This window comes from Rhinatrema bivittatum, chromosome 2 (assembly GCF_901001135.1).
Source record: "Rhinatrema bivittatum chromosome 2, aRhiBiv1.1, whole genome shotgun sequence".
In the NCBI taxonomy this organism is placed as follows: domain Eukaryota; kingdom Metazoa; phylum Chordata; class Amphibia; order Gymnophiona; family Rhinatrematidae; genus Rhinatrema; species Rhinatrema bivittatum.
The window spans coordinates 500,844,559-500,857,285 of record NC_042616.1 but is presented as its reverse complement, the minus strand read 5'-3'; the positions used below and the strand labels follow the sequence as shown (position 1 = coordinate 500,857,285).

Below are 12,727 nucleotides of genomic sequence, written 5' to 3'. Positions count from 1 at the left end.
AGTTGGACACATGAAGGTGCCCACTGAAGTGGGGTAGGGCCACTGCAGGAAAAACTGGAGACAAAGGCACCCACCCACAGAAGCAGAGCAGGATCAGTGACACAGAATACACAAAGAAAATTGGGAAAACACAGGATACATAAAACGATTTAGAAGTAAACAGGAACACGAAACACAGGACTGAGCCTAGAACCAGTCCGTGGCAAAGTGTAAACTATGAACCTGGAATATAACTGTTTCCAAACAGGATCAAGATGGCCATCAGCAGGAAGTGTGGGCCATAGAGCTGGGAGGACTCAGCAGAGTGTCTAGACAGAAACAAGATGGCCACCACAGGAAGTGTGGGCCACAAAGCTATGAGAACTAAATAGATAGTCCAAGAGCCTCACTGGCAGCAGGCAAGACTTGCCCAAAAGGGCCTCAGATTGTGGAGGTGTAAGGAGCAACATGTTGTTGTAAAGGCACATGAGACGGGGCTGAGCTAGTATGCAAACTGCTTCCAGACTTTGTAGCAGCCCCACCACTTGCTTCCACAGGGAGATGGAACCTGGGAATAAAAAAGTGCATGTTGGCTCAGTTCCTGGCCCATGTACCTTTGCAGTGTGTTACTACTGCTGTTGCTTTTGCTGTCTCCACTATAGTTAGGACTCAGACTGGCCTCTGCTTCAGGAAGATGATGTCGGTGAGGGAGGAAATGCTGTGGAGAAGCTCAGGGATGGGAGGGTGGTGTTTGTGGAGGAGCAGGAGAGGTGAGGAAGGGAGGAATTGCATTTCTTTTTTTCAAAGCTGGCAATCCTAGCTGCACGCACTGAGAAATCAGAAAAATGGAGGTGGGGAAAGATATATTTTATTTTTTTATTTGCTTGTTAGTTAAAAATCCTGCACGATTAGTTTTTCATTTTAAAAATGAGTGAAAGTAGATGTGGAAATAAATGGAATATCTAATTTCTTGGGCTACCGTGAAATTGTAGAGTAATTTGCTTGGATGCAGCCATTATTTACCATTACATGTGATAAGCCTCAGAGAAATATGCAGAAAATGATGACTAGAGGCAGGTGAGATACATGTTTGCTCATGTTGTGAATTAAGATGGAGACATCACTCTCGAAAAAATGTGTGAAAAATAAACATCACAAAATCTGCAGAGGGGAATGTAGTCTAAGTAGATTAATAATCCTTGACAATAATTTCCCTTCATGCTATCCATCTCCCATCATGTTGCACCTCTCTGTGATTCTTAATCCACCCACCTACCTGTATTCTCTCATTGTGCACACAGCTTTTCTCACCATCCTTTCTATTCCTGGATTCTCCCAAAGTGCTTCAGACATGATTTTTTAAAATTCTAGAACATGAACAATGGTTCTGAATAATGGGAAGAGCCATTTTCCTTCTCTTAAATGAATTTTCAGTAAATTTATGACTGATAGCCAGTAATTGCTGATTTTATTCATGCTTGATAAATATATTTTACAAGTCATGTTGTCGGCCAATGCAGATGCTCCATAGACATGCCTACTAGTTATCGGGTCTATCTTCAGCCACTGTCCAACCTGCAAAGTTTAGCAGTATAAACTTATTTGGCTAACTTTGACGGGATATTAATAGGCACAGTATAGACTATATGACTGAATCAGAGGGCAGTGAGAAGTGACAATTATACTGCAGTTTAAACATGCCAGGGTTGGCGAGCTCCCACCCCAGCCCTCTACTTACTCCCTTCCCAGATTCTGAGTGAAAAAAAAAAAAGTGCAATATCCACTCTCTCTCACCTAGGTTCTGGTCCTTTAAAAATACTGCCATTCACTCAGCGGATGATGCCAGTGCTTCCAGTATGGATGGCCTCATTTTGGTGTACAGGCATGCATCATAATGGCACTGGCTGCACCAGAGAAAGGCGCTGCCATTTGTCTGGCTAAGTCTGAACTTTGCTTGACAAATCTTTAGCCTCAATTTTGCCAAATTTGGTGCTGTATAAAAAAAAAAAATCATGCAAGAAGATATGTGGGGAGGAGCAGGAACATCAAATATAAATAATGTGCATTCTGACTTGAAAGCTGTTGTGGGAGGAGGGAGGGATTAAATGGGACATTTGATGAGCTTCATAATGGTGGGCGTGGCCACATGGGAACCTTACAAAACTAATAAAGCTCTTATCTCTGCAGGAATGAAATTGAAAACATCAGAATGAAAATTTATTTTCTCACGCTGCTGTTTTAGTAACAGACTTATAATATTAATCACAATGTAAATGTATGAGAATCAAAACAGTGTTTTATTCTCTTATGAAGGAATCATTCTGGGGTAGGCCTGCTCTGCGGAAGACCTGAATTCGGTTTCTGATCCCAGTTTCTGCTCCTTGAGCTGGATCAGGCTAGACTGCTGCAGAAGCAGCACTCACGGCCTTTGCAGAACAGCAATTCTTAGGGGCTGATATTCAAAAGATTTAAGTAGTTAAAATCCTGCTTTTAACTATATAAATCTAATTAGTACTTCGCCCCACTGACAGGCTAAATCTATGTGCGCAAAATCATTGTGGGAATAAATTTATCCAGTTAAAAAGAAAAGCCAGGTTGTTGCATGCTTGGGGCGGGCTTTATTTAATAAAACTGGTTAGCATGATATTCAGCACTGTTTAAATTTGTGCAGATAGCTCCATCCACACAAATTTTGTCCTAAATCTAATCACATGAGTTTGCGCAGTTTCATTTAACCAAATAGTCAACCAAATATTTAATCCCAGGTAAATGGGGCTGGATATCCGAACAAAACTGACTGTTAAAGTTTATCGGTTAACTTTGTCTGCTCTGCCACCCCTCAGTATCAATCACTTACTGGCCAGACTTTGGGTCCAGATCTATTAGGTTCATGAGGGAGCTGAAGATTGGGGACCCTGCCCAAGGACTGTCACAGTGATCCCTTGGCTAGAAGAAAGATGGGATTAAGTTACTAATATGGAAAAACCTTGTGTAGTTGTGATACTATAGCCTCAGCAGAGGATGTTTTCCATTGCTTTGGAAACCCAAAGGAAGAGGCTAAACCTGCCTGGACAAAAGTAAATTATTTTTTCAATTGATATCTAAACCTGTTCTCAAATTTATTTTCAGGCGGGAAGATACCATGACAGTGGCGGCCTTCTTACTAACATTCAGCAGTTGTCTTGCATGGAAGCCCCAGAGCGGTTCAGCCTAATTACAGACCCCAGCTTTTCAATCCCAGCTCAGCATTACCCTTCCTTTCAAAACACAGAACCTTATAAGGCCTCCTATGACTCAGTGAGCTTCGACGGAGAAGCAGTGTCTCCATTTCAGAAATGTCCCAATTCCAGAATTTACATGCCCAGGCCTCCTTGTGGCTATGAATTTGCAGTGCCTAGTTATATAAGTTCCAGCTCATATCCGACACTTTACAAAGATTCAAGCAATGGTTCACCTGATGCTGAGCGGGTGCATCTGAATGGGCCTCAACAGAGTCTTGGTGCATTGAATGTTTCTGACAGGAATTTTGATGGTACCATCAAACATCATGGATGGAAACAAATTTTGGGGAAAACTGGATATGGAGATAGGAGTGACTATGGACAAGTCCAGATGAATGCTGCTCATCCTTATTATAATGGGGATTACCCTTGCAGGTATGGGAGCACACCCTCTCCAACGGCCCCCACTTTACAAACTGTGATAACCACAACTACCAAAGTGTCATACCAACCATACAAGTCATCCATGGTAAAGTACAGTGATAGTGCATGTGACATCAAAAACCTGCAGAGCTGTAACCATATGTCTGACGATATCGTAGAAACTATCTATCCAGAGGTAAAAGCTCAGGAAGACTTTGGAGTAATCAGATCTGCTTTGGGTTACCAGCAGGACATAGTCCCAACCAAATCTGAACGAGTAGAAAACCTGGATTCGTATCGATATGGAGGATATACAACAAGCAATTATTCTGACCGTGTAGGACATTCTTTTCGATATGAAAACAGTGACTACTGAAATGTATATTCAGAACTGTAAGGTAGAAATTTATTATTAACCTATGAATTATCTGCTTTTGTTAAGATTTGTAGTTTCAATGGACATAAATGGACTGTTTTATTAAAGGATATAGAAATTTTGTCAGTTTTATGGTTTCAAGTAGGTCAGTTCTGTGGTTATAAATATAGTGTATCTTAATTTGAGTAATTAAGACATCAATTTTCAAACTAGTTACCTATGGTCAATTTACTCAAGTAAATCACTATTTGCCCTAGCAAATACATTTGAAAATTGACCTCTAAATTACTAATATTTTAAGGCTCATGGCATATGTTTTATCTGAAATAGAATGAAATCCATGATTTATGTGATTGAACTGAAATGTAAAATGAATTACAGTTCTCATTCTGGCTACTTCCCACAATTTCCAAATATTCTAACTGTCAAATGTTTGTTGTAGACTAAGGTCTCTGTACAATTAATTATTTTTTACATAGTTTTACTTTGGTTTTAAATGACATTTCATTTTCCTCATGAATACAATTCAAGCTCTTATTTTTTTTTGCAGGGGGGAGGGAGGAATTAAAAAAAAACTTGTAAACAGTAAAACATAATACTGTATTGAAGTATATCAACTGAACAATGTTTACTGTATGGCATATGCAAACTTTTGCATGAATGGGACTAAAACCATTACAGAAAAGCATTGCAAGATTTAACATTTTAAAAATATTTGATAAGAACTTGAAGTAATATTGATATGTCAAAACTAAAAGAAATAAAAAGGTGGTGATCCATTTAAAACTTAATTGAAATGAATCAGTGGTAAGTTGCTCAAGAGACTAATTAGCAAGGGTAGCTGAAATTTCTAAAATTCATTCTCTATATAGCTCAACCAATCAGCAAACAGTTTTACACATAGGATAGCCACCTTTACATGGCACATCTACTGTCATTGCACACAGGTTAGCTCCAGTGATGGCCCAAAGCCTGTAGTATAAGTCCTGACTTATCTCAATCACATTAGCTTGTATTTAGCTCCTGGGGAAGATGAGTGTTCTGCTTTATCCTCTGAGGCATATTTTCAGCTTCTAAAGTGAAGGGAGAAATTTCAGACCTACCTTCCTCCTTATTTTGACTTGGTAGCTCACCAAACTGCTTACAGATCGCTCTCTACTCCATTCCTTTTTGCTTGCTGTACCCTAGATGTAGAATTGATTCTCTGTGCAAATGTCGGGTCCCACGTCTCTCCACCATCAAGTTCCTCTTAAATCATTCTTCTTGCTGGAGGTGTTCCATTAACTTCTATGCCACTCATTATATCCTCTCTGAGCTGCAACCATATTAGTCATAAAAGTACCCCATCTTATTTATTATTTATTTATTTTAAAACATTTCTTAACAGCTTTCTCCATGGGTTGTTTGATGCGGTTTACAGATAAAAAAAAGTATACATAATAGATAAAATAATAGGCATAAATAAAACAAGCTGAGAGAAATCAATGCATACCTTTGGGTAGGCGCTAATTTCTGAAAGTAAAATGTGTGGCTTGACTGCACATTTTACTTACTGAATCGCGTGAGAATAACTAATAGGGCCATCAACATGCATTTGCATGTTGCGGGCGCTATTAGTTTCGGGGGGGGGTTGGACGCGCATTTGACGCATTATTACCCCTTACTGAATAAGGGGTAAAGCTAGCGCGTCGAAAACGCGTGTCCAACTGCGGGTTAACAGTGCGCTTTTCTCTTTGATTTAGTTTAAAAGCTGCTCTCTTTTTTTTAAAGGTTAGCGCCATAAGCCTGGTTCCACCCTGGTTAAGGTGGAGTCCATCCCTATGGAAAAGACTCCCCCCCCCCCCCCAAAAGGTTCCCCAGTTATTTACAAAACTGAATCCCTCTTCCCTGCACCATCGTCTCACCCATGCATTGAGACTCCAGAGCTCTGCCTGCCTCTGGGAACCTGGAGGTTCTGGATTTCAGCTTTCTACCTAAGACCCTAGATTTGGCTTCCAGAACCTCCCTCCCACATTTTCCTATGTCATTGGTGCCCACATGTACCACGACAGCCGGCTCCTCCCCAGCACTGTCTAAAATCCTATCTAGATGATGCTTAAGGTCCACCACTTTTGCACCAGGTAGGCATGTTACCAGGCGATCCTCACGCCCACCAGCCACTCAGATATCTACATTCCTAATAATCGAATCATCAGCTATGGCAGCTGACCTAACCTTTCCTTCCTGGGCAGTAGCCCTGGGAGACACATCCTTTCTGTGAGAGGATAATGCACCACTTGGAGAGAAAATCCTTGCTACAGGATTATTTCTTGCTGCACCAGGTTGATGCTCTCCAATCATGAGATCTTTCTCCTCCAAGGCAGCACCAGGGCTGCCAGACTGGAGTTGGGATTTGGCTACTATGTTCCTGAAGGTCTCATCTATATACCTCTCTGTCTGCCTCAGCTCCTCCAGGTCTGCCATTCTAGCCTTTAAAGATCAGACTTGTTCCCTGAGAGACAGACAATTTCTCACTGGTGGGTAAAAATTCATACATGTGACATGGATAATTGTGTCAAATGAAGATGATAAAGTTTTAATGCTATAACCTTTTCAGAAACCATGTTGCTGTGAATCCAAAAGTGAGTTATCAGTAATATGATCTATCAGTTAATGTAATACTACTGAATCAATGATTTTTGCAAGTGATGGTAAAGATAATATAGGTCTAAATTTGAGAGGTCAGTAGCATCACCATCTTTTTTTTTTTTAGGAACTGAAGTGATAGATGCACATTTGAGTATTATCGGTAGCTTAAATTGACAATATTTGCAATGTTTTGGGAAACTTCATTTTTTGCTGACTTCAACAAAAATGTTGGACAGAGATTCAGGGGACACAAAATGGATTTCATTTTGGATATTATTTGATCAATGGTTCTTGTGCCAATAGTTTCAAAGGAATCCCAGAGATAATCAGAGTCACAGTCACTTTCTTTTGGTAGTGGAAGGTGAGAAAATTAATTTGAAATAGCTATTTGTTTGCAAAATAATCTGCTAATTTCACTGGTAAACACATTTCTGGGAACATTTTGTTTCCTCCACAACCTTCGGTGAAACAACTAGATCTTAACAAGCTGAACATAAATATGCACGTACCGTTTGCCAGAAAAGTGTAATATACATTAAGCATTGTTACGTGTCTGCCATTATAGCTTATGCCACTACAATGTTGGCACCAGAAAACAAAACTAAAAATGTTTTGCCGCAGATTTTCATTTGTAATCACTGTCCGACACTTTGCAGATGAGAGTCCAACAATAGTCACCCAGCATGGAGGGGTTCCACTTGCCTCGATACCGTTTCTCCATTTTGACAATGTCTTGATGAAACCTTTCACCATATTCGTCACTCATAGCGCCAAGGTTGTCGGAAGAAGTCCAAGTAGGAATGAAGAAAATGTATCTTCAATGACATGTTGCACTTCATCAATTTGTATGCCTGAAGCAGATTTTCAACCTGTTCGACATAGTCTGCTGCCTTATAGTTGCCTAGAAACTTACAAACAACATTCTTGTAGGCTGTCCAGGCAACACCTTCTGTACCTTGCAGAAAACCATCAAAGTGGTTGTCCTTAATCACAGCTCAGATTTGTGGGCCAACGAAAACACCTTTTATGCATTGTCATGGAAACAAGTTGGAATCTTGCAGCTGAGTTGGGGCTTGCCCGAGCAAGTTCTGGCATGATCAGGCAGAGTTTCTGTTACACGTTACGTTGCTTATGGCCGTCAAAAATACGACATGAATTTTAAAAATCATAAAGCAGAGTTTCTTACCTGTAACAGGTGTTCTCCCAGGACAGCAGGATGTAGTCTTCACATGTGGGTGACATCATCAGATGGAGCCCTGTCACGGAATACTTTTGTCAAACTTTCTAGAACTTTGACTGGCACACCGAGCATGCCCAGCATGCCATAATCCCTGTGGCCACAGCGGTCTCCCTTCAGTCTTGTTTGTAGCAAAGCCTGCCAGTATTCGTAACCCCTGGCTTGTTCCAGTGTTCCATCCCAGACCTTGGTTCCTGCCTGAGCTCCAGACCCACCAGACAGCCTCCAGCTTGCATCCCAAAGCTCCTCTGGCTTCTGTCTCCAGTCCCTTCCGATGTCCCTTCCGATGTCGGCCTACAGCCCTGCAGCCTGCCTGACTTCTGCCTCCACTCCAGATTCCAGTCCAGCTTTAGCCTCCCTTGTTCAAGTCCTGCTGGCCACAAAAACCCAAGGGCTCAACCTGCGGGGAAGGTGGTTGGTATAGGCAGAAGATCCCCTAGTCTAGCCTGTCCCTGGAGTCCTGGACTGTTCCCGTGGGGGTTCACCAGCCAAGCTGGGTCCTCAAACCTAACATGTAGAAAGTGAGGGCGGTGTGCCATGGTTGTGATTTGATATGGAAGGGATGGTAACAGGCAGTTTTGGGTCTGTTGGTGTTGTATTAATGTTTGTATTATGTATGTAAAGTTGTAAACTGCTTTTATTCTATTTATACTGCTATAAAGTTTTTAAATACCTAAACTGCATTTAATTGTATGTTATGATCAGTGGTCTGCAGGCTGCCCCCATGGACTGACGCTCACCTCTGGGCGCGGGCCAAGAGGCAGCCAAGAGGCAGCCAACAATTCTAGGTCGAGCCAACTGACATTCCTCAATCTGGTGATATGCAGATGATGACTCCTGTGCAGTGCATCTCTGCCCCACATTTAAAGAGACTATGGTAGGAAAGACCTATCAATGATGTCAGTGCTCAAGCCCTATAAAAGGGCAGTGCTCTAGTTCTTACTTGCCTCAGAACAGGTCTCCCTACTCTAGCATTCCTGTCTTCTGTTCCAGTGTCCTTGTCTTCAGTTCCAGCATCCTTGTCTTCAATTCTTCAGGTCTCCCTCGCTGACTTCCTGTTCTTCTCCTCACCTTCCTGCCCTGCCTATCTGTCCTGCCATTTCCTTTGGACGGATACCTGGTATTGACCTCATCTTGACTTCTGGATATGCTTGACCACCACCTGCCACTGACCACTGCCTGTCTCTGGATATTCTTGACTGCTGCCTGCCTCTGGATACGCTTGACTGCCTCCTGCCACTGATCATTGCCTGCTACCAGATATGCCTGACCTACATCTACTCTGACCCAGCTACCTCAACGGATCTCTCCACCTTCAGCAGAGGCCCTTTTCTAAGACCTGCCAGCCCTGGCACTCAAAATCTCAATCCGAGGGGAAAGTGGGCTGATAAAAGCGAATCTCCAACTGGGCCTCTGCTTCATCTGGGTCTGCTTGCCGATGGTGGAGACCTGCAGGGCTCCTCCCTGCAGATTGCGTCAACCATGCCTCGGCCTAAGGGTCCATGAACACAACATTGTGGATATCCTGAAAACCTGACTGGCTGGGGGTCTGGCAGGACAGGTTTGTTAACCACTATCCTGGGCAGTTTACATCAGTCATCTTTTCTGTTACTCTCTTTCTTAAAGTGACCTGACCCTTTGCATCTCTGGCTGGCTACTTTTTCCCCATTTCCAGTCTGATTCTGATTGTATGAGATACAGTATATACCTCATTAAAAGAACAAAAAAATAACTTGTAACTTCCCTATGCTTAGAATGTTAATCACCTCATTCTACCTCATTTAACATAAAAATGTATGATTCTGGCAGATTTAGAACTCTGTCTATTAAAATTGTATTTAACTGAAACATGCAAGAGAAGGAATAAGAACATGTTCAATGTGATGGTTGCAACATATTCACCAATATCTCCAACAAAATATTAGGGAGAATTTATTGAAACATTGATCCAGTTGGTAGTCCCCTTTCAAGAAATCTATTAAATACTTCAGACATCTTCTTCATTGGTAACTCTTCAGGCCTCTTGTTTTATTCCATACAACATACTTCCAAGAAAGATCTTTCAAATTCAGCCCCATGGAATTTGCAAACATTCCCAAACTACTTTCCGTATTATTATTCTTTTCCTTTCTATAGCGCTACAAGGCATACGAAGCTTTGTACAGACACATATCACAGCCCTCTAGCCAAGATGCACAGACAAGACAAATAGGAGGTTCTAGGGGCTATGGTACCTAGAAAATGGCTAAAGCCAAGAAGGCGGTGTGTAGGAAGGCTAAAAGTTCAAGTCAATGTTATCAAGGAGGATAAGGAAAGAGTAAAGACTCTTGGCCTTGTTCATAGCAAATTACCGGAGACATTGGTGTGGGCCATCTCCTTGGAACATAGAGGGTTAAATGCAGATTGGATTGGGTTGAGAATATCTACAGATGCAAAAACGCTGAGGCAGCAAAGCTAAAGGACTCGTTCAGGTGGTTTGGAAGCAAAGGGCAGGAGGGAGAGTGTTGGAACAGGGCAGGAAGAGTCCAAGGAAGGATTTTTGAGGAGCAGTGTAGTACAGCATGCTTCCAACCTACCACCAATCCGCATCATGCATCCGTGAGCTCTTTTAAGAAATACATGTGCTGGTATTTCTATCCTCATAGAAACTAAGATGTGGGTAAATATTGACCACATGGCCCATCCACTTTGGCAGATAGTGCTTGCCTACTGGGCTGTCACAAGGCTGAATTAGACTGTCAGACTGTCCTGAATTAGTCTGTCATACTCTGCAACTAAGGGCCCTTTGTGTATGTAAATAGAAGGAATTTTGTTTACCAGTACGGCATTAAAAACCATATTACAGCATCTGCAGAACTACATGTAGCAAATGTTCTTAGCTAAAATGTACAGTTAAAACAATTAAACCAGTTCTATTTTTCATTCCAGTGCTCTAACTGGTTTCAGTTTCAAATTAATACAGAAAAAAACATTTGTGTATATTTTACACATGCTATATTAACCAAAGCAGATATCAAAAGCCTTGATTATTCTTCAGACCCTCAGTGTCTTTTAGGATAATTCATAATTCAAGATTTGAAAGAGATTGTAAATGAAGTCCATCAAATACATAACTTGGAAAGCAATGTTTGCATTCAAAACAGTTGACACCAAGTGGTTAGTATATGAAAAAGCTGCAAAGGAATAGCAACTCTTTATCTGAAGTGGGAGACCAACACCCAAGAAATCAATTTGAATCCTGCAAACGTTCCTTCTGTTGCTCTACAGAGCAATTCATGCTCAACAGATGCACCCTGATTAATTGTCTGGCATGCGGAAGCAGCAATCTTGCTACACTGGTCCCATCTGGTCTAGAGGTGAGGATTCCTGGTTTTCATCCAGGCGGCCTGGGAACACTTTTGCACGACAACCAAATTGAGAAAAGGAATGGAAACCTTTCAATGGATTTTCTCTTCTTTTAGTCAGCATTGGTTAATTACAGTTCATGTTTCTCTACCATCCTGGGCCCTTATTAACGTCTAAGTCATTAATCCTTATTAGTACAGTGATGAGTATCCCTGCCTGTCATGCAAAAGATTTGGGGTTGATTCCCTGATGGGGAGCTACAAAGCTTTATCCAGGGTTCTCTGCAAAGAAACCAGTGCAAAAGCCATCTTCTTCTTTCATATAGCATCAGACAGTATTGTATTGTATCGTAGGCAACGTTCTTTTTGTTTCCTTTTGTTTTTGGGGGGTTTTTAAAGGAGGAGATTGAACATCTCAATTCCGCAAGGAAGGTATGAAGCCTTTTCCTGGGATCTCTGCAAAGAAACCTAAGCGGGAACCATCTCCTCCTTTCAAACAATATTACACAGTGTTATACTGTAGGAATCATAACATTGAGTTGTAGCATCCAAAAAAATTGCCTACAAATTGTATCAGGTCTGGAAACATAAATATAACTGTGGGCGAGATGGCTCCCATAGACTGAACCCAGGGCACATAGAAAGAGAGGTGGACCCTATCTGCTCTCAGTTTCTCCACGAATAACTTTACACATCTGAGTTCCAGGGCTCCCTGTGGGGGGACAGCTTAGCTTCAAGGCCCTTTTGCATTAACCACAGTACAGCCCCTTTTCTATCTTTGTAAACGGCACTGATAATAGTCAGTCTTTTGCATCCAGCAATCATACTGAGAAACAATGTGGTTTCTAACTTCTTTTCTGATAGTTGATTAGAAGATTGAAGAATAATATTTACAGTACTCAAATCAGATTTCAAATAAAGTCAATGAACATATAGGCAGAAGAAAAACTAATAGATCTGTGACTTCACTTCATTAGTAAAGCCTTTGATTTTCTTTGGAAGTCAGTTCCTTAACACTTGATATCTTTCTCTTTCCAGTTACTCAGATTTGAAGATAGTCAAATCCTACTTCTACTCCCAAATTTATCACATCTTCTCCCCACTGTAGAATGGTTAGAATAAAGTCCCAATAATTTATCAGAATGCAAGTCCCAATTCTCATACCTTTCCTGAAGTCTTCTTAAATATTTTAGATCTCCTTATGGCAGTACCAGTGGGCGCTATCCAGGGCCAGTGCAAGGGTATTAGGTGCCCTAGACGAACCTTCTGCCTTGCGCCCTCCTCCCCTCTGCCCTCCCTGGTCCAGGCCTGGCTCCAGCCCCAACCTCATTCACTCAGACAGGCCCCCACACTTAGGTTCCTTGTTTCATTCACACATGCACCCTTACACAACCTCCCTTTCTCTCACTAAAACCATTTCTCTCTCGTCCACACAATTCTTCTCACTCACACATACACACAGAGGAATCGCTTGTGGCCCACCGAGTCTCTACTCCTCTCAGCCATGAGTGGGATGGGC

The 12,727-nt window shown here is 41.7% G+C and overlaps 1 protein-coding gene across 1 annotated transcript in view; it reads left to right on the top strand.

The window, feature by feature from the left end:
• GCM2 (glial cells missing transcription factor 2) overlaps positions 1–4,402 on the top strand; it is a 55,743-nt gene extending 51,341 nt beyond the window's left edge. The window contains exon 5 of the mRNA XM_029592679.1: positions 3,109–4,402. Coding sequence (XP_029448539.1) covers positions 3,109–3,999 — 891 coding nt within the window. The 3' untranslated portion in view covers positions 4,000–4,402. The remainder of the gene's footprint in view (positions 1–3,108) is intronic.
• The last annotated feature ends 8,325 nt before the right edge of the window (positions 4,403–12,727 follow it).